Below are 26,361 nucleotides of genomic sequence, written 5' to 3'. Positions count from 1 at the left end.
GCTCAGGCCCTGAGTCCAAGGCCCAGGACTGGCCAAAAAAAAAAAAAAAAAAAAAAAAAATTAAAATAAAATAAAAATGAGGTTTGAAAATAAAATTTCAATAAAACCCTGAAAAAATTGCCAGTATCTTATTACAGGTGTGTTTGTGTGTTTGTGAATTTGTGTATGTATGTATGTGATTATTTAATAAGATTGTGGAAATAATTAGTTTATCACTGTTGTTAGTTTCAAAATACAATGTGAAATTATGCCTTTTTCTTTTATAATTCTTCCATATAGTTTTACTCCTGTTGTCACTGTATTTTATTTTGGTACTCTAGGTATTGTATATACATTTATCTGAACTAGGGAAGGGAGAGGAACTCAAAATGGTGAGACAAAGAGTAAAGGGTAACTCAATGCAACAATACTTACAAGACCAGATGCTATAAAACAACTGTACAACTCGAGGGGAGGCATTGGGGAGGACAGAAGTGGGAGAAACTAAGGGAGGAGGTAAAAAATTTGACAAGAAATGTACTCACTGCCTTATTTATGTAACTGTAACCCCTCTGTACATTACCTTGACAATAAAAATTTAAAAAAAATACTTTCAGTGAACCAAAATAGGTTGTGTAATTTGCTTAATGATCTTTAGCCTGAGATTTCAAAAGTTATCATGACTATAAGCAAATCGATAGGAAAGTAGACAACAATAAATTAAGGATTATGCCAACATAAGATACTGTTTATCACTTCTGAGGTAGACAGAACTCAAATTGCCTTCATTAGATGAGCAATATGCTAGCAAAATGAGCTGGGGACTTATCAAGAGACTTTTTCATTTGCATTTTTCCTGTATAACCAAGCTGTTCTGTTTTCTAGCTGCTCACAGGCTGTGAACAGGAAGGAAAGAAAATGGTTTAGTTAAGCCAGGGGCATTCTAGGAGTACATGAGTGAAAAGGAAAAGCTTATCAATGAAAATGTCAGAATTGTGTCTTGTGTTATTTGTCATACAAAATAGTCCCCATCCTGTGTTGTTAGTACTTAAGATGTTCTAATGCAAGAATTCTCCTCATAGCCACCAATACCATCAGCAAAGCTAGAGGCTGCTCTTTTGAAAAATGATCAATACTTCAGACTGACACCACCCTAGCTGCACTGCTGTTACTGCTGAAGAGTCTGAATTTCAATTAAGCAGTAAATCTTTATGGAATTACATTCCCCACAGTCACTTAACATCTGCTTAATCTGCTGGAATTCTGAAACACTATTATTTTATACAGTTCTTTCCTCCAGGCTCATTCATAAAGCAAACTGTTCGTATTTGACTAGGAAAGATAGATTTTCCAACAAGGCAAAAAAAAACCCTCAAAAATTATCAGTTGTTTAAGTTTTCAGTTATATGCCTATATGCAAACAATGTATAGCTCACAGAATAAGTCTTAGAGGCAACAAACAAGGTGGATTAATGAATACTCTCAATCACAAGTGTCTGGAATTGGCTATGTAGGTTTAGGTCATATGTTATACTTGAGAAATTTTTTCCACATAGACCTTCCTTAGACAAGTTTTAAAATCATGCAAAACACACAAGCATTCATAGCACTGATCCTACTCAACTCTGTGTAAATGTTCTCATTTCCTATGTAAGCAAAGCCTCCTACAGATTTCTTCTTCACATTTTATTTACTTTCAAAAAGTGATGGTTGATACCTCATAGGCCATTCACCTAAAGGAGAATACCATCTTCTTTACTGATGTCTTCAAAGATTGAAGACAAAACATAAGCACTTTGATAGGCATACCCTTCTATAATGTTTTAATCATTATAAATTTATAAGGCCATAAAATCAAATGAACAAATTGGTTTGATTCAACTACAAATGCTTCTAGGTATTTCACTATTAGTCATGGAGAGAGTAGACAGTAGGTAAATTCCTTCATATAAAGTACTGATTATAATGTCCACCACTCACCGTATAAACTATTATCTTATGAAAAATGCACATATTAAAGGCTTTTTGAGGTAACAATAAATCACCAATTATTTAAACATAAATTGTTTGACTATGAAGGTTTAGGCATTTTACTCCACTATACCAAAAACCACAAACATATCTGCTACTTTCTTTAAATAGGCCCTTAAAATAATAAAACTTCTTTAGCAATATAATTTATATAATTACTAACAATTCGATAAAAGCATCTTAATATTACACATTTTATTTTAGTTTGGTAGCATGCATGGTTATTTTTTCTTTCAAAATTAATGTTGTTTAAGAAAATCTAATACACTCTGTCAATCACATGATTGAATATTAGGTATCATAAAAATGCACAGCTATTATAATAATCCAGTCAACTACAACTGTTAATGTACTAACAAAGATTATTTTATGAGTAGGCTCAATAAATCAAAAAGGCATTTAAACAGTGTCACCTCTTCCCTCATTTTTCCCCAGATTTTCCCTCCTCATTCCTCTCCCCAACAAATTGTATAGTTCACTTTCAGCATAGTGTCTAGTGAGTATCATTGCTGAATTTGTTCACCCTGGGTCTGCCCTGTTAAAAATGATGATCCTCTAGTATCCCCTTCCTGTGGTTGTACCCACACTATCACTATACCTTATCTGAGTACATAGGAAACTGTATATATTGGTATTAGAACTAGAAAAGTGAAAGGGAATATCAAAATCAAGAGACAAAGGATAAAAAGACAAACGACTACAAAAGCAATACTTGCAAAACCATCTGATGTAAACCAACTGAACAACTCATGGGTGGAGAAAGAAAGGGGGAAGAAAGGTGGTGGGAATGAGGGAGGAGATAACAAACAGCACAAGAAATGTACGCAAGGCCTAACGTATGAAACTGTAGCTTCTCTGTACATCATTTTGACAATAAAAAAGAAATGTACTAATTACCTGACCTATGTAACTGTGACCCATCTGTACATCACTTTTCTAATATAGAAGAATTTAATGTTGATTATCTGATAAGTTGTCATTAAAAGACACACCCTATTATGTACTACAGTAGGACTGTACAATAGCGGAGAAGGAAAATTTTAAAATGCTGATTTTAAGAATTAAAAATCTAGCAACCACTCTGTACATCACCTTTACAATAAAAAAAAGTGAAAAAAAAAGAATTAGAAATCTTAGGACAGGAAGATTCTGTAGTGCTTATTATTTTAGAAAAACAGATCAAAACATACTCTGTGTAGAAAGAAACATTTCTTTCATATCATAAGCTTATTATTTTGGTTATTGAGTTTTGTTATTTCATATTATTTTGGAACATCAGAACAACTAAAAAGATTAAAACTAATGGACAAAAATAAATAATGATAATTAAAGACAAAGATAAAATCAAAGATAATAGTTCATGTGAGGGAACAGAAGAAAAATAGCTGAAAGACAAAAGACAAGAGGGAGAAATACACATACCATTAAGGTGAAAGCAGAAGAGAAAATATCAGGACATACACAGTAGTAGCTGCACCATAAATGCTAATTTCATTAATTACAAACTTCAGGTGAAAATACTAACATAAGGTGTTGGAAAAAGCAGCAAAATTTTCTTGCTGCTTATGTCAAGATTTTAATAATCAACTCTAAAATATTTTAAGAAATAAAATTGTCTAAGAATCAAAAATCATTTTAACGTGTTTATAGATATCAAATAAGGTTCTAATAGTTAAAAAAATACATGTAAAACTAAATTGTGTAAAGACTCAGACCAATACATAATTGAGTGTTCTCAAAACCAATTACATTGGAAGAAAAGTATGCACTTACCATCATGGTTTGGATTTCCAAGTGTCCATGGTTCATCCGAATCAAAATGAGTATCGCCTCCAATCCCAGGTCCAGGGAAATAAGCATGTGCCAAAAATCCTCCCTCCCCATCAAAGGGAGAACTGTCTCCGTGAAAACCAGATGCAAAAATAATGGTTATATCCACATCCCGTTTGCCATTTTCTAACTCACTGTAGGGAACTTCTTCAAATGTCAGAGGAGTTACATTCTGCCACACATCAAAGGCACGACGTATAGCTTTTCGGGTCTCAGGGTCTCCTACTTTTGGAGTTACGTTCTTTATACTGAAAGTTAGAAAAAAAATAATCAGTGTGATTCTGTTATGTGCAATATGACAGTTTTTTTTTATCTATTTAGTTCAGTAAAATATCAAAGAATAGCATTCAGGTTGAATGAAAGTGCCTTCTATATCTACTATTCACTGCACTAGAGATTATTTATTTACCAGCACTAAGTATTCATGTGCTAAAGCTACCATGGAACAGAGCTTCACTGAGCAGTTAACAGAGAATGTAAGTTCATCTATCAATTTGCCTCCTGGACAATTGGAAGGGGTATTTTCTGAATAATCAAACATGTACAATAGTTTGGAGCTGAAATAAAAACTTCAATTGTGTTGTACTTTCAAGGGTACATCTTTTTATCTATGTACATCAACCAAATGATCTCATTATGTTCTGTTTTGTTTTTTAAATTTCTGAACACCAATTCAGTAGACACAAATGTACTAATTTTTTAAAGAATGAGTCTCATAATTACAGTTTCTGATATTCTACTGTTTGTAATTATCATTCTAGTTAAAATGTATTATGTGTAAATAACTACTAAAAAGATCTAACACTCTTAAAACTTAAAAGAATTATGTGGACCTTATTTCATCTTGTTCTCATGTAAATATAAATTAACAAAACAATTATTAATATTTATCCAGATTCACTTGTCACTTACCAGATATATATTGTTTACCAGATAATTCTATATATGATTTCCAAAAAGAATTAGAATGCACAGTTTTGTATTCTAGTATCATAAATCTATGTGGTATATATGCAAAGCAATTTATAACTTTGATACTAATTACAAATATGTTTCAAACATAGTCAACTCAATTTTTCAGACATGAACTTGCATGTAGGAATAATTTAATAGGAAATAAAATCTGTTAACAAGTGAATGTTCATTTTATATGATGATAAATGAGAATTAGAAGCTAAAATGTACAGGAATGGAATGATAGTTTAATTATGGTGTGTCTATTATATGTCATTGCATATATGGGATGCAAAATTATTTTGCCTTTTAAAATATATTTATCAGTATAGCTGAACATTTGATATGAGCTTTGTATGGGAAAGCAATATTATTGATCACAATTCAATTGCACCTATGCCAAACTAATTAAAAATATTAGGGAAAAGTTATGCTAAAATATATTTATTATCTCTTATTAAGGGCCCAATATCCCACTAAGATGGGTATTTATGCCTACCTTACAACAAAAGAAGCCACTATTTAGGAACTTAGAGAAAAGTTTCTATGTGGCAGAGGTGGAAATACGTAAAGCAGCTTTATCCTAAGTCTTTTAAGAATCCATTCTCCTGAATTCTATGTTAGTCCACATATATAAATTAAAGTTTCCTTTATTTCCTAACAAATCACTTAGTACATATTTACAGTGGCTATGTGGTCTTAAATACTATTCCTCCCGAGAATTTTTAACTCCTACTTCTTTTTTCCCTCTTATTTATTGTCAAAGTGATGTACAGAGAGGTAACAGTTTCATATGTTAGGCCTTGAGTACATTTCTTGTACTGTTTGTTACCTCCTCCCTCCCTCCCCTTCCCCCTCCCCCTGTATCTTATCTGAGTACATTGGAAACTGTATATACTGGTATTAGAACCTGGGAAGTGAAAGGGAATATCAAAATCGAGAGACAAAGGATAAAAAGACAAACGACTACAAAAGCAATACTTGCAACTCCTATTTCTTCTGTGGAGATAAGAGAAAAGTTTCTCTCATTTTTCCTACTCAATATCTTTGTAGTTTTTTGTTTGTTTTTCCCCTGAGCTAGGGACCGACCTTGGGGGGCCTTGTGCTCACCAGGCAGGCGCTCTTCTGCTGAACTAGATCCCCAGCCCCCTCAATATCTTTAATACTAAAATAATTCCTAGCTAAATTTTCAAAACAATTACAACCCATTCTACTTAAAGGTAATGAAGTACAAATCTACCAGGTAAGGAATGGAGGTAAGGAGCACTCTACAAGACCTGGGAAGAGGATTTGGAAAAAATATCTTGGGAAATTCAAAGAGCAAGGGGCTGATACAGTTTGGGCAGAAAAAGAAAGTGAGTGTCAGAGTCTTTTGTTCGGAGGGAGAGAAGAAAACCTGAAGTATCATAAACAGTGATATGAAATCTGACTTAGGCTTCCTAAATGTCTTGAGCCATGAGGAGGAAAATGCATTGTAGTAGAGCAAAAGTCAAAACAAAAAGATCCATCAGGAACTATTGTAAAAAATCCAGTTAAGTGACAGTGGTGCTTTGAATGAGTATAGTATTAATGGAGATAAAGGGAAATGAGTTTTGATGATATGCCTAGATATATGATTATTTGAAAGTATGTGAAATAGGAAGCATTAAGAAGATACACTAGTTTTGACCCAAGACCAATGTTAGATAGGGCAAATAAATGCCATGCTTACTGTGCAAAAAATTATGAAAGTATTTTACTGTAACAAAGAATGTAATTTTAAGACTATAATAAGATGAATATAATATAATATAATATAGAATACAATAAAAATTCAACCAGAGTTGAATTATTAGCATATTCACACTCAGAGTATAATATAATGTTCTATAAGGTAAGAATAAATAAACTAATTTACTTTTCATGCTGAGCTTTTATAGTTGATGTGGTAAGAAATTGTTCCCGAAAAAAATATGGAAGTCCTCCAGGAAAACTGTATTAAATATTTGGCTATTTCCTCATGATACAAGAGGAAATACGTGCAAAAGTTTTGGATCTTATTTAAATTATATTCATTTCATAGTCTATAACTTATCCTCTGGACACACAAGTTGAATTCTCTTTGAAGTCAACAGAATCCTCAAGTTCAGTGAGCTTTTTGGGTTCAGATAAAATAATAAAAAATCTCTCTGGGGAGAAGCTGATTATTTCTTAAACCTTCTGACTTTCATTGCTGTTCATGTTACTAAAACAAAATAATTTCTAGAATGCTTCCTCAGTTCTCACTAGGAATGCATTTTAAAATTGTGGTAGCTAAGTGACAAATATACTGAGAAAAATAGCATTAATTAATATAGGATAGCATGAGAGCACCTACCTATAATCTCAGACTAAGACAGGACGATAAAGAATTCCAGAATAATTTGGGCTGCATAACAAGATGGAGTCTAGGCTTAAGCTTTATAACTAGTGCCAGTTTCAAAAAACCAAATCAATCCCAAATGACTAATCAATATGTTAGAACACAGTGTTAGTACACTAATACTCATTAATATAATTTTAAAGTTAAACAAACTAGCAATTTAGATTTATTTCATTAGTAACATCATTTTAAACTATAATTTAGATTTGTGAAACTAAAATAATGTTCTTTGTCATGTGGTATAATATTAAACTAAAGAACATGATAATGCACTTTTATTTGCTTAATGAGTAAGTTTCTTGCTTTGAATACCCCCCAATGATGAAGAACATTGGAAGATGGCTAAATAAATTTTCCTGTAGTTCAAAGTATTTGTTTTCTGAAAGCCTACCCATAATTTGAAAGTAACTGGTAATTCTTTCCCAGCCAAAAGCCAAGAAAATTTCTCCAATATATTGAGAATCCTTACTTTAGAGTTGAACTTTTCTCTGCTTCTTAGTCTTGTGGCTGCTTTTCAAGAAGTATATATTATTTACCAGAAAGTCGCCAAAACTGTGATGACCACAGGAGAAAATGTACACCATGGGTCCCAATTGAAGTGAAATATTAGCATTGCTACAAAATTAATTTCCTTTGCTTTTCTTTCTTTTTTTTCCACCCTGACTGAGTCACACTCACTAGACTGTCTTCTGTCAGTCCTTCTGCTTTAGTCTTCCAAGTTCCAAAATTATACATCTGTACCCCCATGCCTGGTACCATTATTTTGAATATCACCCTAAATCTTATCTGCACATAATGGTACACTTTACCTCACAATTCAGCTGTTCTTTGCATGAGTAACTATTTCCTGAATTTAAGTGCTAGGATTTGTACTTACCTTTATAAATATAATAAGGAAAAACAATGCTAACTGTGTATGTAGTACTTTTTCAGGCAACTCTCTTTCAAATATTAATTTTATTCATAGTCCCCGTTCCCACCTTTGAATATTTTCATTTAAATACTCTCAATAATTTCAGATATTTCCCACTAAATTAAAAGAAATAGAGATGATATTTGGCCTTCATTAAGCACAATGTTTCAAGCATGATGTATAATTTATTACGTTTTCTATTATATTAGTATTCCAAATGGATGTAAGGAAGCTTTAGAGGCAGGATTCAAAAACAGGTCTTTCTCACTCTAAAATATGACTATTAGCCACATGTTATGTTTTCTACAACCTTGAAGACTACAAAGGTTTGGGGCAATGTCAGCCTGGAAACTCAGCAGTAACTTCTAAATACAATGACTCTTGACTCTTCCTCTTTTCTCTTTTTTTAATCTCTTTCTCATTAAAATAAAAGGAATAGGCAATACCTATAAATGCAGACATGAAGTATGCCCTGTCAAGATGTTTGGAATTCATGTCAGATAAAGAGATTTTCTGACATCAACAGAATGATTATGGATTTTTAGATTTGTCTTAGCTCTATAGTTTTATGGTTGATTTTATATCTTATGTCAATTAGTACATATTGTATGTTTTCATTGTCCTCACTATGAATAAAGAGCTATTACTGTATAATTTTATGAATTTACAGCCTATCATTTCATTAGTGATCTAAAATGGCTACCTTGGTATAAAAGAATTTTTTATATATTCATGGTTTCTTTTTTATATCTCTTCTGTTTATTATTAGCCAATTAAACTATTGGCCTCTTTCTCTATATCTATACTAATTTTTATATTTCTTTTTAAGATCTGGGAGTAAGCCCAAAGTGGTAGAGTGTTTTGCTTATAAGGGCAAGACCTTCATTTAAAACCCAGTAGGAAATAAAAACAAGTAAACAAATAAACAAACAAATATGGAAATGTAGTTTAGAAGCAGAGCACTTGCCCAGCACAGCTTGGATTCAATTCCTAGTACCCAGAACGGAAAGAGTGCTGAGGGAAAGACAGCAGCAGACTACTGGATTCCAACTTGAATAGAAAACAAGGTTGGAAGTCATCATTTCACACCTCCTCATTCTGAAAGTTCACTGGAAACTTGAAAGTACAAGACAAACTACTGCCACAAGGCAAATAAAATAAGAAGAATCAAGCAAGGTATCAGTGGCTCATGCCTGTAATCCTAGCTATTCAGGAGGCTGAGATCTGAGGATCGAGGTTCAAGGCCAGCCAGAACAGAAAAGTATTTGAGACTCTTATCTCCAATTAACCACTAGGAAACTGGAAGTGGCATTGTGATTCAAGCGGTAGAAGAGTGCTAGCCTTGAGCTGAAATTGCTCAGGGACAGCTCCCAGGCCCAAAGTTCAAATACTACAACCAACAGAAAAAAAACACACAAAGAACACTAAGAAGAGGCAGAGTAGATGAGTACAAAAGCTATTACAGACAGGAAATGGGTGACAACACTTAAATAGGAGCCTAGACTATGTTGAGACTTAAAAAAAAAAGTATCATCAAGTTTAGGGGTCCCCCCGCATACGCTTGAGTTTTACCTCTATGGCTACTTCAGTTACTTACATGGAACAACTTATAAAGTCTTGGATGCATTCAGCAAAAGGAAGAGAAAAGTTTCTGTGGATCAAGCCTTAACATTCAGGCCAAATGGAAAAACGAGAAATTTAATCACAAGGATATAGATGATTTTCTTTCTATAGCATCTTATATTACATCAATTTAGTACAGTAAAAGTGCACTACAAACAAGATAGCTAAAGAAATTAAAAAAATTCCTTTTTCATACATGTCTATTTTCCTTCTCTCTTCTCTTTTTCCTTCTTTCCTTCTTTCTTTCTTTCTCCCCCCGCCCCTTTTTTTCCCACCTTTTCTTTCTGACAGTATTCAATACTGTGGTTGGATCTAAGGTCTTGAAGCACACCTCTGGCCCTGGAAGGTATTTCTATAGGTACTTAAAAGTAGAGAGAAAAGACCACACTCATTCCTAATAGCTAAAACCTGGAAACAATCAAGATGGCTTTAATCAGTGAAAGAATGAACAACTTGTATTGCTGCTCTACAATGAATTATTATTCAGTAATAAAAATAAATGAACTATCAAGTCATAAAATTTGTGAAGAAATCTCAAATGTAATTCGTTAAGGAAAAAGAAGGTAGTATAAAAAGGCTTTGTTTGGATAATTCTTGTAGATTTCTTTTAGATTTTTTTTTTAATCAGTGGTTTGCAAGGATTTTGAGGGAGATGAGAAGAGATAAGTAGGTCACATAGGAGAGTTTTAAGGATTGAATCAATTTATATGATATTGTAATGGTAGAGAATGACATTATATAATTGACAGAACTCAGGGAATTGCACAGTGAACAGTAGTTCAATCTACAAATTTAGTAATCACGTTTTCATATTTGAGTCATCAATTTACTAAATATACCATCCTAAAAATGATTTTATTAACAGGAGAAAGTATGTGCGCCATGTGACTTTTGTCAGTCAAAACTTGTCCTGAAAATAAAATTTATTATTAATTTATGATGGCTATATGCTTTATTTCTACAATAGATTTTTTTTTAGTTTTCATATAAGAATGTAAACAAATTATAAGTAACACTATGTTAATACAAGTAGAGGTGTCAACATCATTTTCTGTCATTCTTAAAGATTTTCCCCATCATTTCCTACTGTTTGTCCATGACATTATTTTTAATTTTGTGGATGCTCTTTATTGAGTATGAGTGTTCTTTGCTTTATTCCTAGTTAAAACAGATCGATAGATACTTCTTTGACTACTAGTCTATGTATTTTAAAGGAATCACATATTAAAACTCTTTCTTTATACCATACATTTCTGTCAAAACAGAAACTCAATAGCTTTACAATTGACCTTTATGTTCACTTTTCCTCTTTCTAATATATTTTACTTTGTCCTTATACAAAAATGCATTTTAGGGCTGGGGATATAGCCTAGTGGCAAGAGTGCCTGCCTCGGATACACGAGGCCCTAGGTTCGATTCCCCAGCACCACATATACAGAAAACGGCCAGAAGCGGCGCTGTGGGCTCAAGTGGCAGAGTGCTAGCCTTGAGCGGGAAGAAGCCAGGGACAGTGCTCAGGCCCTGAGTCCAAGGCCCAGGACTGGCCAAAAAAAAAAAAAAAAAATGCATTTTGAGTTATATGTCCAGGCTTAAGCCTAGTTAGGAGAGAGTTAAGGCTTTTTACTGTCATTTTGCCAGAAAAAAAAATATAAAAACCCACTTATTTCCACTATACTTCATTAGAGGTTAGAAATCCTTCTCCCTAAATTCTCTTTGCTCTACAAAATATTTGATAACTTACTATACTTCAGAAGGTCCATTGGCATAAACTGGCACATATATATGTATATGCTTGTGTGTTTATTCCATATTAATTCATTGCACTTGCATTTCTGCCTGAGCCAATTTTAAAGATTTTTAAAACAAAGTTATAAAATGAAAATTCCACTGATAAAATTAAATGACAGTTGAATACCAACATCACCGGATTGGCCTACAAGTTCTTTGCTTTAATTTCTCTTATCTGCACTATACCTGGACTTGATTTCCATAAAACAAAACTCTCACATCATGAATTCTAGAATGATAGCATATGAATATAGATGGATACAAGAAAAAAATTTCTTCCTCAAATAATGAAAGTTCAGTGACATATTCAAATTATGTAGAAAGGAAACCAACATATATTGAGTTTTTTTTTTTCTAATGAGACAAACGAAAGAGAGAAGAAAGAAAAGAAGTTAGAGGAATAAAGAAGACAGGGGAAAACAAAATAATGAGAGAAAGAAAAAGCACTCAGTGAGGTTCTCATCTTATCTTTAATCAGTATATGAAGTCTTGATGCAGAGTATGAATTACAAAATTGCTTCATGAGTTTAACATCCCCTTTTCCCAAAGTAGCTCTCTGCCTCTGCCCACAGCCTAACAAGGTCCTGGGTTGACTATATCATTATTGCCCCGGAAACTTTCTTTAGTTTTCCAGAATGTTTGGATGACATTTGCATTTTTCTTAGAGTTTACTTCTACCTTTCAATCACATTTGCATTTTTTGTAGCCTTTCCATATGACTACAAATTGCAGAGATTAAATATCGTCCTCTGTTTTATTTAGTGCTATATCCTAAGGCTTAGCACTATCACACTGGCATTCCATAATCAATAGTTCAGTGCACAATAAACATAAACCTTTATGTGATCAGCATCATTCTAGTTTGGAAGGAATTTTGCCTCACTGAAATAATACAGAAAAAACATGTTTCAATAGTTTCTAAAAGGATAAGAAGCAAAATTATCAAAGTGATATTATGAGTAAATTAGTAATTCTCAAGACATTTTCTTTAAAAGACAACTATTTATATGCTTTATTCTTTGACTTTTTAAAAAATACTAGGAACACTTATCAAAGAAAGCACTAGTAGGAACATGCATCATAAAACCATTCAGAGTGTTAGAATCCATTCCAGAAGTAGGAAGACTAGTATACAATGGAGACGTTTCAACTAATTTGCCCACATGAATAGTTTAGTCTCCTTAAAACTGAGTTTTTAATCACTTACAACATTTTTATACATGATGCTAACATGTAGTCAAAGTGCATAAAATATTAAACTTTGTCAAAACACATTGTAATGACAAAGCAATTCATTGTTCACTTTTTGTACCTGTATGTGATGTGTTTGTGTTGCCACTTCTGTCCTGTTAATGCATATCGCTTTCGACGAATATTAAATTTGGAGCTACCTCTTGTCTGATCAGGTACACCACATCGAGGCTTTTTCATCCAGCTGGAAAAAAAGCAGTACAATCTGTTATTTACTGAAATACCTAATCATTCATTTTAAAAGGAAATCAATTAATAGTTTAATATGAGACAGTATTATTGGAAACAGAAAACCATAAAATCCAGGGGGAGAAGTAATTTTACTGCAATTTATATCTTTCAAAATTGAATTTTGGAAAGGCATGTATCTAGAATCAATGATTGAACAATAGTATTCCCTTAATTTTCCTCTCTAATAATTTTGTTTTTGCTAATTGCAGACAGATTCTCTACAGTTTACAAAAGGAATCTGTTCTTACAAGGTCTGTAACTCTGTGTGAGTCATTAAAGTTTCATTCAATTTAGCATTCAACATTTAAAAACAAATCTATTACATGACTTTAAGTTCCAGGACTCAACTGGGTATAATCCATTCTCCTCTAACTTAATTAGCAGTGAGTTATTTGTACATATAGATTTACATGTCTCCAATTTTTCTTCTTACTTTTGATCATTATTCCAATTTTAAGGTAGTAATCCTTTGCTGTGAATCTTTACTAATAACAAAACTAAATTAAAAAATGTTTCTGAAGAGCAGCTAAGTACCTGAAGAATAGAGTGCAACATTTGTATTTGGAAATGAAATGATGCTTTCAATTCACTGAATTTCATGTTTATTCACATATAATATATTCTAACATCATCTCTAGAGAGCATCATTTGATCATTGATATATTTTCTATCTATTCTATTGTGTTTTCTAGGGAGAAAGAGGTTCATGATTTTGAGTTTTCCTTTAATGTCCCAAAAAATGGCTTTCCTGCTCATTAGTCCCTTTCATAATTACAAAGCTAAGGCTGAGTCTTTGTGGTGCTACAAGACTCGAGTCACTGTGTGCTATAGTATGTCAAGTACTTGATAATTTTCCTATTGTAAAAATGGAATTGAATGTAGAGATGACTATCTGAAGCTGCCCATTATGTAAAAAATGAACTAGTTTACTGTTTCATGGATAAATCAGCCACACTTGTAAATTGAAAATTAAAGTGGCATTTTAGTGCATCATTTAATGTGAATTTAATGAACAAATAATAAGCATTAGTGGACATCTGACAAATTAATTTGATTTTATAGGGAAAATTTGTTATTATAATTTCAAATAAATCTGTTATACTTTCCCTTCTACCTCACTCTCTTATGCCAGTAGGTCATAGTTGTTTTCTATAGCTCAGTTTCCTCACTGATAAAATGACATGGTAATGTTAACTCCTTTACTAAGGTACTTTAAGGATTAATACAGTTAAATCATGTGACACATTTGGACTACAGTCTAATAGATATACACTGTTATCACCATCACAATAATTATATATATATAAATATATACATATATAAATATAAATATATATATACATTTATTTATATTATATATATACATATATATATCTATCTATCAGGTAGTAGCCAAACCAGTACCAATCGTAACAGCAGTAGAAATAGTGGCGACATACAAAGTTAACGTGTCTGTTCACCTTGACCTGTTTGTTAAAATGCATCATCTTACATTATTCAAAATAGAGGTATTACTGGAGCTTTTATAATTGATGTAGGGACACATATCGTTTTTTAAATGTAAATAAAGTAGCCACGAGCTCTGAATGATTTTATAGCATATGTACATATACTGGGCTGTGCTCTCCTGATAAACTCACAGGCTTCCCAATGCAGGACTCCAAGAGGAATCTTAGAGTTGTATCCTAGTATCTGTTGGTGCTGCAGTGGGCTGTATGAACAGCCCTGTAATAGAACAGTATGGTAATTCCACCCCGGCAGGTGGAATTGCACCATGTAGTAGCTTGGTACATGTGCACATATCTTTCACAAAAAATATATGAGCCCATAAACGTACTCTGTGCTTCTTCCAATTATCACTGTGAGAACCATATTCATTTCACAGAGATGTTTTCATCCATCAAACTTTACAAATTTTAATTGAAAGTAAAATTAATATCTACTGCTTTGGGCTGTTCCTGAGGTAATTCTAGAAAGGTTTAAATATGCGTATTTTATTACTTTAAACACCTTAGGTTTTGTTTGTGCTCAAAGAAGGTAAGTCTACTAGTCACAAGAAGATTTTTAAAAAAATAACATTTACTTAGAGCTCAAAATGTTGGCTGACAGCTTGCTCTGGACCAGAGCATCCTTTCTCTACCCATTCATGAACTGCCTGCAAGGATGCAAATGGGATTCACAAGGTGAGAGGGGAAAATGCAAAGCACTTTAACATAAGTACAGAGAGAAATGTAGCAGGCCCTTAAGATTCTAAATGAGAAGAAAAGTCCAGTTGGTGTCTGCTCTTGTAAATGCTTTCACCTTTTAGAATGGAAAACTAAGGCTTTTCTCATTATCACCTCTTCTTCCAAAACAACTAAGTAAGCATGGACCCATCTTGTAATGCTATAATGTTTCAGTACCATACAATATTCAGTACCTTTAAAGGAGGCCTTTAATCATTGAAAAGCACATCTTTTCTACCTAAATTGTAAGAGAATCTAACTTGATAATTTAAATTAAAAACAAAAACAACACAAAACATTGAGAAGTCAAAATTATTCTGGCTAGTAGTATATCTAACTACAAATTTCAACTTTGAGGCAAATGAAGAGTTCAAATATTGCCACAGTTCCAAAGCAATTTTCTGGAAAAGCTACCTACTTGTATTAAATTAATTTTAATCATATTAAATTCCTATCTATAGTTTAAATAAATTAAATATATTCAGAATACCTAATATATTAGAACATACATACACACAGACATATATTTTATGCATACATATTAAGAACACATGAGACAGGAGTTTAAAAGATTAACTGTTTAAGAAATAGTCTCTCCTTAAGCATTCTTCAACATATATCACTGGTCACACAAAAAGAATGAGCTAAAGTTTTAAAAACGTACTTTAAAAATACATCAGGCTTATATTCCTTATTCATTTATATTTTGTCTTGCTAAAATGTTTTATTTTTTAATTTTTATTATCTTTTTATTGAGTGGTTGTACAAATGGGCTATCATTTAACATGTTAGTTTATGGGTATAATGTATCTTGATCAATATTATCCATTTGGTCATTCTCCCCTTAGCCTCGCAACCCAAGACCCATCCTCTCAATTTCCTAGTTTCATGGGATATGCACTGAATATTATGACTGCATCTTCGACTCCCTTACAATGTCTCTTTTATATATACTATGTGTTACAATATTCATTAAGAAATTTAAGTGAGCTTGCTTACCAAAATTTGCTAGCCAACCCGTAATTTAAAAGAACTATAGCAACTTTAGGTAATTCATTTTTGTGGGGAATAAGAATTTATTACTATCTCTCCAATACTAGTTCTAATAAATACAAAAACCATATATTATGTTAAATAATATCTGAATGTGTTGCTTGAAAATGGTTACATTCATTGACATAATGTAGGATTTACCATAATTGTAATCATTACTTGTAATCATTACTTTTAATTACCTAGGAATTATAGGTTAAACACACTATGTCTGCCTGCCAATAGAGGATATAAGTATTCAATTTAAACACAAGTGATTTTGAAAAGAGTCTAAGATTTGTTAATAGTTTATAGCATGTGAAAATGGATAAGTTGCTATTTTAATAGGAGGGCATGTGTTTAATTCCATAGCTATAGACCATATTTTATGTAGCAAGGCTGAGATAAAAAATCCATACCTCATAATTTGATTATGTAAAATAACAGAGTGCCATTTCAGCAAGGGCTATTATATCTTTGCCTGAGCATGCATAAAAACTATTTGAAGAGTATGATTGTGGGGATTATACTTCTAAAACCAGTATACACTGTTTCATCCAAGTAACCTGGGAAGTCACACCTCAGGAGCAGAAATATACTAATGGAAGAAGAGGCAGCCAGTAAATGAAGTCACAGAGCTTCTCCAGAAAATCATAAAGTCCAAGCAGACAGAAGGAGCAGAGGAGGTGGGGCCAGGGAGGAAAAATGAGAGAAAGTTAACAAGAGTTTTCAGGCTTCACCTAGGAATGACTGCCAGGTAAACATATCTTAAATTCAAATTAAAAAAAATTCAAACCAAATTGGATGGTTTTAAAAACAAAGAAGCAAAAACCAAGCAACAGACCTAGTTTGCTTTTACATTAATGGCTGCCTAAATGAATAATCTGTTTCTGTAATTCTATATCAAAGATCATCATTGTTGGTATTTTCGATGTACCACATGAAATTATGCCTTTTCTTTTGTCTTTCTTCTCCATGGTTTTATTCCTGATGTTACTGTAACTGATTTTGGTACCCTGGATATCGTTTATATGTTTATCAGAACTAGGGAAGGGAAGGGGAACATCAGGGTGGCGAGACAAAGGCTAAAAGGTGAACCAATGCAGCAGCAATACTTATAAGACTATATGCTGTCAACTAACTCAGAGTGGGAGGATTAAGGAGAGGGGGATTGTGGGAGAAAAATGAGGGAGGAGGTAACAAGTTTGATAAGAAATGTACTTGCGGGCTGGGGATATAGCCTAGTGGCAAGAGTGCCTGCCTCGGATACACGAGGCCCTAGGTTCGATTCCCCAGCACCACATATACAGAAAAAAAAAAAAAAAAAGGCCAGAAGCGGCGCTGTGGCTCAAGTGGCAGAGTGCTAGCCTTGAGCGGGAAGAAGCCAGGGACAGTGCTCAGGCCCTGAGCCCAAGGCCCAGGACTGGCCAAAAAAAAAAAGAAATGTACTTGCTGCTTTACTTATGAAACTAACTCCTCTGTACATCACTTTGACAATAAATAAATTCATTAATTAAAAAAAAAAAGATCTGCCACTTTACTGCCTTTGCACTGCTAATATTGCTCTTCTATGCATGGGAATGAAGCCATGCTAGTGGTTTGAAGGATCTTTGTTCTCTGTACTTCCACAGTTTTACATCCTCCTGATAGACAACCACAAATTGTTCATACTCGTCATTATGTGATGGACTGAATACATCCTGCATACATTTTATTTTATTATCTCACTTTAGAAAACCAAACCTATTCATCATGAATCCTTCAAATGATCAATTTCTCTAAAGTGGAGGGAGATAACACCTTTTAGTCAAACCTGACTTTGATAGATTCAATCTTTAGTGCTAAGTATTTAAATATTCTGGCATTAGTAAAGTTAGGCATTCAAGCATTTTCATTTGTTTCCAAAATTTCAATTTACTTGCAATTATAAAAATAACACGTGTTCTATTCTCTAAGGAAGTGGAATAATTCATGGGATGCATACCTGTAACCCAGCACCCAAAAGCTTAGGAGTGAGGATCACAAGTTCAAGTGCAGTCCAGGCTACACAGTAAGTCATAGCGAGACTGGGCTACCTAGCAAAACTCTGTCTCAAAAGGAAAATGAAATACAAGAGAAAACAAACAAAAAAGAAAGTGAAGCAAAAAGTAGCAGTTCTCTACCAGAAAACTGTCTAGTGTATACAAGGGATAAGAGTGCAATTTAAATGGACTACAATCCTATAGCCAGTATCAAAACACAGAACTAGCTGAAGTTTTATGCTTTACCAACTTAAAACCACTTTTATTTTGAAGAAGTGATTATGGCTTAAAAATGAAAGTTTGGTATTAGTCTAGAAAGAGAGAATTGTAATAATCAGAGGTCAGCAGGTTAGATGTTTCAAAATTGTATTCTCAATATTTATAAAGTATTTAACTGTTGAAGAATGTGCTATATTAATTATTGATTTTATTTTCTAAAGTGTAGATGAAAGTGTTTACACTTCTTTAAAAAGTGCCAGAGGAGGTTATGTATTTATTTTCTCAAATGGCTTTGAACTTTTTTCATCGTAAAGTTTGTACTGTATTTGTTCCTGTCCTGATGATATAGAATTATCAAAATCATAATGCTGTAAGCAACAGAAGACAAAATATAATTTCAGAATTGCAAGTTAAGTTAGTTTGACATGTCATAGTTATGTCTGAGACACATACTTCAGATGTTAAAGGGTTAATAATACGTTATTTCTTTGCCAGGAATGATGGCTCCTGATTGTATTTCTCGCTACTTGGGAGACAGAGATCAAGAGGTTCATGGTTTGCAATGAACAATGGCAGTCATCAGACCCCATCTCAAACAATAAAGGTGAGTGTAGCTTGTGAACAGTCATCCCACTACAAAGAAGAGATAAAGAGGAGGGTTTGCCCCATCCCCTACCCCATAGGAAAATACAAGACTAAATGAAAACATGAAAAGATTGGGCATTAAGCTCAACTAAGGCAGTACATTTAAAGTCTTCATTTCAAATTCCAATAGCACCCACAATATTAAAAAAACACATCTAAAAATGAAATGTTATTTGTTGGGGTACAGTAAAGTAAGTTCTAAATGGTAAAAGAGCCAGTTTGTGCTACTATTCTGGAATTCACTTAGCCTTTGACATCCAGTTTCTTTATCTGAGCAAGTAAAGAGATAAATCAATCTTGTCTTCCTGTTGTGAAGACTGATGGCTGGTCGTCAAACTAAATGACAGATATATTTGTTTTAGAGCTCTAAAAACACATGGTTTTCCCTCTACTGAGAAAAAAAAATACTCATTCTTCCTTTGCTGTCCAGAAGCAACAAGACAATTTTGTGATGCTAGAGCATGTCCAGTGGGCCTGTGAGTAAACATACTGCTACTGTGCAGTTACCCACAGACCATGTTCTTCTCACAGCAAGGTAGTGAGGTGCTGCTCTTTTGGTGTCTTTCACGGATAAAGTGACCAGTGACCAGTTACTAGTAGATGAATCAAGGAATAAGCAAAAATAATTAGAGTAAGAAACAACTCCTTTGTATGCAAGAAATCAAAGGCCAAACTGAGAAGCCAATTTATCTCCACTGGGAGACTGTCACCAGTTTGGAGCTAGTAACCCCGCTAACAACTTGGTCTTCTGGGATCAACCACCCCAAACAAGAAACCTGATTTGAACTGATTTCCAATTTACAGTTCTTCATATTTCCAGTATATGAAATCTGAAGTACTGACCTGACACCATTTAACAGATTTGGGAAGCAAAATACATGCTTTATTACCAGTTATACAAACCCACTCCATCCCTCACTGACATTTTCTCATAGAGTGGCATCAACCAGACCCCAACTTTGGCTCATCATCATGTCTTCCATCTTTTGAAAGCAGGTGCTAAAATCAGATGAGTAAACCTGACTTTGAACTTTTGATGTATGAAATCTCTGAGGCCTGGTTTTTAAAAGGACAAATGTCAAACAGAGTTCATGAGACAAATTATTCTATGAGAAGTTGTTGGAATTTGTGTAATATTTCTCAGACTATTAGGAGTCCATCTACCATTACTTACTCAATTGTGTTTCGGTCTACTTTCCCTGTCATGTTAATGCCATAGAACTGCTGCATGGCAGAAAGGGCAGACTGCATGGTCTCTGCAGAGCGCAGTACCGACATCCGGGGCTCAGTTGGTGGAAGGTAGCCGTACTTTTGTAACCAGACCTGCAATGACAAGTACAGTCACTTTAAATCAGCCTCACAGTTTAAGAATAACTTCCTAGCAATTAATTTGTGTCCATTATAGATTATCAAACAAGCATGAACATTATTTATTTGATATCTTTCTAATACCAATTATATAATTGAGACAATGTTAATATTATTCCAGTAGTTGTTTGGGGCTTTTCTAATATATCCATATATTCTACTTTGGGAATATTACTGTTCCTTGGAAGCTATGGTATATCAAAGCTTATGGCACATTAAGCAGTATAGTAAATAATGCAAAAAACACAAATATATATTTCACTATTCTGCAGGAACTCACCGTCTCACAGGGAAGAATGTTCTGTTTCATTAATATGACTCCATTAAGACATCTTCCCTAGGAGAGTTAGTTAATGTACACATCTGAAAGACTGAACAACTGGACTATGGCTACAACTTGATGAATGACTTTTTTTTTTTTTTTTTTTTTGCCAGTCTTGGTGCTTGGACTCAGAGCCTGAGCACTGTCCCTGGCTTCTTTTTGCTCAAGGCTACCACTCTACCACTTGAGCCACAGCACCACTTCTGGCCTTTTTCTATATATGTGGTGCTGGAGAATTGAACCCAGGGCTTCATGTATACGAGGCAAGCACTCTTGCCACTAGGCCATATTCCCAGCCCTGATGAATGACTTTTTAAGATAAATCCCTATTATCCTGTCATGACATTTTCAGTATAAATCCATAACAAATCTATTAGGTTGTAGCAAGGAATTTCCAAGAGAAGGTAATTTTTTTCATATAAAAGATATTCTTTATTTACTTCATATGATTTATAGGATCAAATTTACACAATATCATTGCAGAGGTGAATTGTGACTGTGTTATTAAGTATGCATAGTTCTCTTTTCAACAAGTCTCAGGATTTTTATTGCTGTCTCCTTGGGAAAGAAAATCTAATAGGACAGTGAGAGAGAAAAAGTTAGAGTTGAGTTCATATCGTAGTCCTGATTAGAGAAATAAGTCAGTCATTGAGGTGATAGCTTAAAAGTAATGTAAACTCAAACCATTTGAAAAAAAATACAATCTACCAGGAAGCAGATGCTTTCTAGTTTTATACATCAGTGCATTCATTTCATATGCACTATCTTATGTATATTCTATGTTCCAGCAAGCTGTTCTTTACTTTGATCTTCCCAAGGGCTCTGAAGTTTCTTGAACTGCAGTGAGCTACCTTTTCAATGGATATGGGCCATGTAGCTGCTGTGGTGGGAGGTGTTCATCACTGTGTGTTTCTCTATCTCAGTCTATTTAGTCTACTTATCACATAAATGAGCATCCTTTGGAAATTCAGATTTTCTCTAATAACTGAAATTTTTCCTTTGTAAAGTTATAACTAGCACATTATGCTTAATTACCTAGTGACTATAATTTAAAAAATCAAACTTCCTCAACAGCAACTCATTATGTTAAAGTCTTAGAATATGATACATAAATGTATATATATATGTATGAATATTCTATGATACTTTTAAATGTTGACTAAGACTGTAGTACTATCAGAGAACTCCTTGAACATAAATGAAAACATTTATTCTAAAATTATTTACAAGATGAGCAATATATCAGTGTCAAGAAGGCTTACTGGAGAAATTCAATCTAGTAAACGTATCTACCATATAGCCAAGACAATCTGCTCATCTGATCTGTAATGAATAGGCTGCCAGGGGCAATATATTCAGTTACCTAGATAACAGTGGTGCAATCTGAAATAGATTCCATTTTTTTACTCCCTTTATGAGGCAGGCTGGAATATTACTTAGTAAAAAATAACTACTTTCATTCTATTTCTCAAAAATTAGGTAATTTTAATAATATAGATGTGACAATATTCTTAAACTAAATAATTTTTCTATAACACTGTGTTCATTTCTTTCTTTTTAGAGAGTAGATTTGTTGCTAGGTTACACATGGGTGCTAAGCTACTGGCAATTACATTTTTGAGGACAGCAGGAAGAGAAAATCATTAATAAAATCCTACCATTTATATACAAATGGAAGGACTAAAATACATAAACATTAAGTACATAATGAAAAAATAGCATGTTCTACAAATGCATATTTGATTTATGCATTAGCCTTTCAAACAAATGATTTCAAATATTCAAATAACATGGAAAAATGAACTGTGGCTCCAAGTTGTTTTTAACATTATGCTGTTTATCAGGAAATGTTGTTTTTTTCTGAATGACTGACAGGGTGGTAATTCTTTTTAATTGGAAAACAACAGGAAAGCTATGAGATCTTTCATTTTATGGTGAAAATTTGTTTTCTAGATAATAAATCAACATTGTGATTTTTGTTAGCCAAGAAGCAAACTTTTAAAAATGAAATTAAAACATGGTATCTAATTGGAAAAGTAAACAAATCTTACAAATCTTACCTTACTCATAATCTTCTGTAGTGCAAGTTTAATGTGCAATGCAGTCGCTCAATATTATTTACTACTCAAAAAAGTGTATTTAGAGAATCATGCATGTATGTATGCACACATTTGAAATCTATCTATCTATCTATCTATACATTTGCATATTGTCCCACAAACATCCTGTTGTCTGAAACCATATCTCTGGGTTTGTTTGTTGTTTTTTTTGCCAGTCCTGGGCCTTGGACTCAGGGCCTGAGCACCTTCCCTGGCTTCTTCCCACTCAAGGCTAGCACTCTGCCACCTGAGCCACAGCGCTCCTTCTGGCCGTTTTCCATATGTGTGGTGCTGGGGAATCGAACCAAGAGCTTCATGTATAGGAGGCAAGCACACTTGCCACTAGGCCATATTCCCAGCTCTGTTTTTTTTATATTTTTAACTCTTCTACTTCTGGAAAATTGGGAACAGTGCTTTTGCCTCTGGAAATCATAGGAACCATGATAACTTTCCAATGATCTCAAAGGCACATTTTATTGATAGTTAAGGAGCAAGTTAGTAAGTACACTTGGAGAAATAAAACATTATTGTAGGCCAGTATAGTTTACATTAGATTTTATTAAGCTTCCAAAATACCTCTTGCTCAGTAAGTCCTATTATTTCATGCCTACTAATTGTCTTTAGTTATGAAAACTGCTTCTTCTTAAGTTAAAAATTGTCTTGCCACTAGGCCATATCCCCAGCCCCTTTGGAAAGAACCATATACTTAAAAACAAAGAAATTTAAACCATCTGGGAAGTTTTGTTCTGTTTTAGTTTCTGTTGTTTTGTTTATTGTGTTCATTGGATTGACAAGTCCATGTAACAATGCAGAAAGAAATATCAAGAGATAAATGTTTCTTCAAAGAAATACTTGATTTGATTACTATCTTAACAGCATCACATTACCATGAGGACGAACAACCACAGAATCTCTAATGGCCTTACAAAATCTGATCTTGAATTGCACTCCTTATGTTACTAACTTACTCAAATGTCTTGCTACACTTAGAACTAATTTTCTACATTTGGTGATAACTCTAGTGGAGAAACAACCAGAATACTGCTACTCTCTGTGGAACAAGAAGGCTTTTCAAGCAATAAAAGGTAAAGACATGAATAATAAATGATGTGCTGATAGACAACATCATTTTTAGGCTGTAGTATAATCAAGAAGGAGTAGGTATGCCAGCAAATCCACTAGAGACAAGTCTTTGTCAGTAATATTTCAGACTCACATACTATGAAGACCTACATTAATGGATTCAGTTGTTGAAGATTAAGCAGAATTTTGATAGTTGTCAATAAAAGATGCTGATAGTTCTCATAACTAACAGCAAACACAAGAAGTCACTAAGTTTTTCTTGATTATTTCTGTAGGCCAGTATTATTATTAGAAAATTAAATGTTTTTTCTCTTGTCTTTAAAATGGTATATTTAGGGGAAGAATCGAAAGGTATAATTACTTTGAACAACTAATGTACAGTTTATGAAGAAGTTGAAATACAGTCTAGGTGCCAGCCAAATGAGGACACAAGAATGGAGGGAGGAAGGATAAACAAATGGAGTCATTATAGCCCCTGTAAATTATGTAAAAATTGGACTATGTAACTTGAGGATAAGGACAAAAAGGAGGAAAAGGAAGAGAAAGGAAGAAATTACATTGTCCAAGAAACATTGTACTCATAACTTGACTTATAGAATTGTAACACCTTTGCATAACTACTTAATTAAGAAAAACAGAAAATAAATAATAAAAAGCAAGTAAATAAATCCAATTAATTGATGCTTTCATGTAAATATAGATACTAAAATTGCTTTACTCAGGTGAATCGCAATTATAACTAACATACTTATATCATATATAGTCAGTGTGTAACATCTAAAAAACTTATCACATTCTGTTATAAAGTAAAAGTGATAACTAAAAATGATTAGCATCCTATTTTACTCATCATCAGCAAAGTCTGCTACAGACCCAGGATACTTTTTCCTGGAAAGACATTTATTCACTCTTTACAAATAATGGTTGGATTTAGGAGCCAATGTTTCATAGCGTGAAAAGTACTATAAATATGAATTATAGCTACCTATTACCCCCCCAAATTAAATTGATGCGGGAGTAGTCATACAGAATTGGTCAAATTGAAAATTCATAAGATAAGTTAATGAAGCAGAAATTAGCCTGCCTTTTCATTCAAAACTCTGAATGGGTTCTAAATCACCACCTCATCCTTACCATGAATGAAACAGTGTATGAAATTGCACATACAGAACTCAGTTCATTTAGAGTTTTACCATCCATCAATTGGCTTCTTAAACTTGAAATAAAACAGTAAAGGAACAAAGTCTGTTCTACTAAACATCTTATAAAAAAAAAATCTGCTCTACCAACTATCTTATTACTCAAGAAGCAACTGTCACTGAGCCAAGCAGTGGGCCTATTAGTAAATGTTGTAGTGATTACCATGACCATATTTTATTTTCACCTTAACTTAAAACTGTCTTGTTTGAATAGTAACTAAAATTTTGAGATATAAAATCTGTGGAAGGCATTTTTTTTCACTCTGCATTAAAGTGAGTGTGCTGACAAAGCACAGTGACACACTGATATCAAACAGCTTGGCTACCAATGACTAAGCTTCAGAGATTAAAAAAACAACTCTTTTGCTGCATGCTGGTGGCTCTAGCCTGTAGTCCTTGCCACTCAGGAGGCTGAGATCTGAGGATAGTTCAGTGAGAGTTTTATCTCCTTCAATTAACTACCAAAAAAACTACAAGTATAGCGATGGCTCAAGTAGAGCACTATCCTTGAGCCAAGAAGCTCAGGGTAGGCCCAAGATCTGAGTTCAAGCCCATGTCTGACACAAACAACAACAAATCATATCTAAGACATTATTCTGGAAATTTATAGGGGACTGTAATCTATTATTTCCTTTCCCTTTGCTGTACTTTCTTCAGTCTCAGTAAGATCAAATATCCCAGTTATGCTTACTGTCTACATCTTCATACAAATAGAGTGCCAAATACCTCCCCAAAGCAGAACACTACCAATAATAAATAGCAGAGAATGTCTCCATGCTGCTATTTAGCAAGAAAAAATAGATAAAAAATCTGACTAATAATCTCAATGTGATTCTACTTTCTATCACATTCATCTTCTTAATCCAAGACAGAAAAAAAATCCCCCTTAAATGTGTCTTTTAATGCCCATTAAGTGAAGATTAGTGCAGAACAACAAGGTACACTGAGAGAGGAGGTGGCTCCAGTGTGGCCCGTTGGTCACTATCAAGTCACTTTGAGGAGGAGCAGAGATAGAATAGAAGAAGGGATGACTGTGACTAAGAGTATGAAAAGGTCATATATAAAACTCATTATTTTAAACAAATAATACATGCTAATAAAAACCAGGTTTGATTGTAACACATTACAGAATAAGGTATTTTGTTGG

At 33.5% G+C, this 26,361-nt stretch overlaps 1 protein-coding gene across 1 annotated transcript in view; it reads right to left on the bottom strand.

The window, feature by feature from the left end:
- Mmp16 (matrix metallopeptidase 16) overlaps nucleotides 1-26,361 on the bottom strand; it is a 240,321-nt gene that overhangs the window by 112,243 nt on the left and 101,717 nt on the right. Inside the window, exons 2-4 of the mRNA XM_048359041.1 lie at nucleotides 20,318-20,466; nucleotides 12,832-12,954; nucleotides 3,784-4,088 (exon numbers count right to left, since the gene is read on the bottom strand). Of these exons, the coding sequence (XP_048214998.1) occupies nucleotides 3,784-4,088; nucleotides 12,832-12,954; nucleotides 20,318-20,466 (577 nt within the window). The remainder of the gene's footprint in view (nucleotides 1-3,783; nucleotides 4,089-12,831; nucleotides 12,955-20,317; nucleotides 20,467-26,361) is intronic.

Source organism: Perognathus longimembris, chromosome 12 (genome assembly GCF_023159225.1).
Source record: "Perognathus longimembris pacificus isolate PPM17 chromosome 12, ASM2315922v1, whole genome shotgun sequence".
Taxonomy (NCBI): Eukaryota; Metazoa; Chordata; class Mammalia; order Rodentia; family Heteromyidae; genus Perognathus; species Perognathus longimembris.
This window is presented reverse-complemented; position numbering and strand designations above follow the sequence as displayed.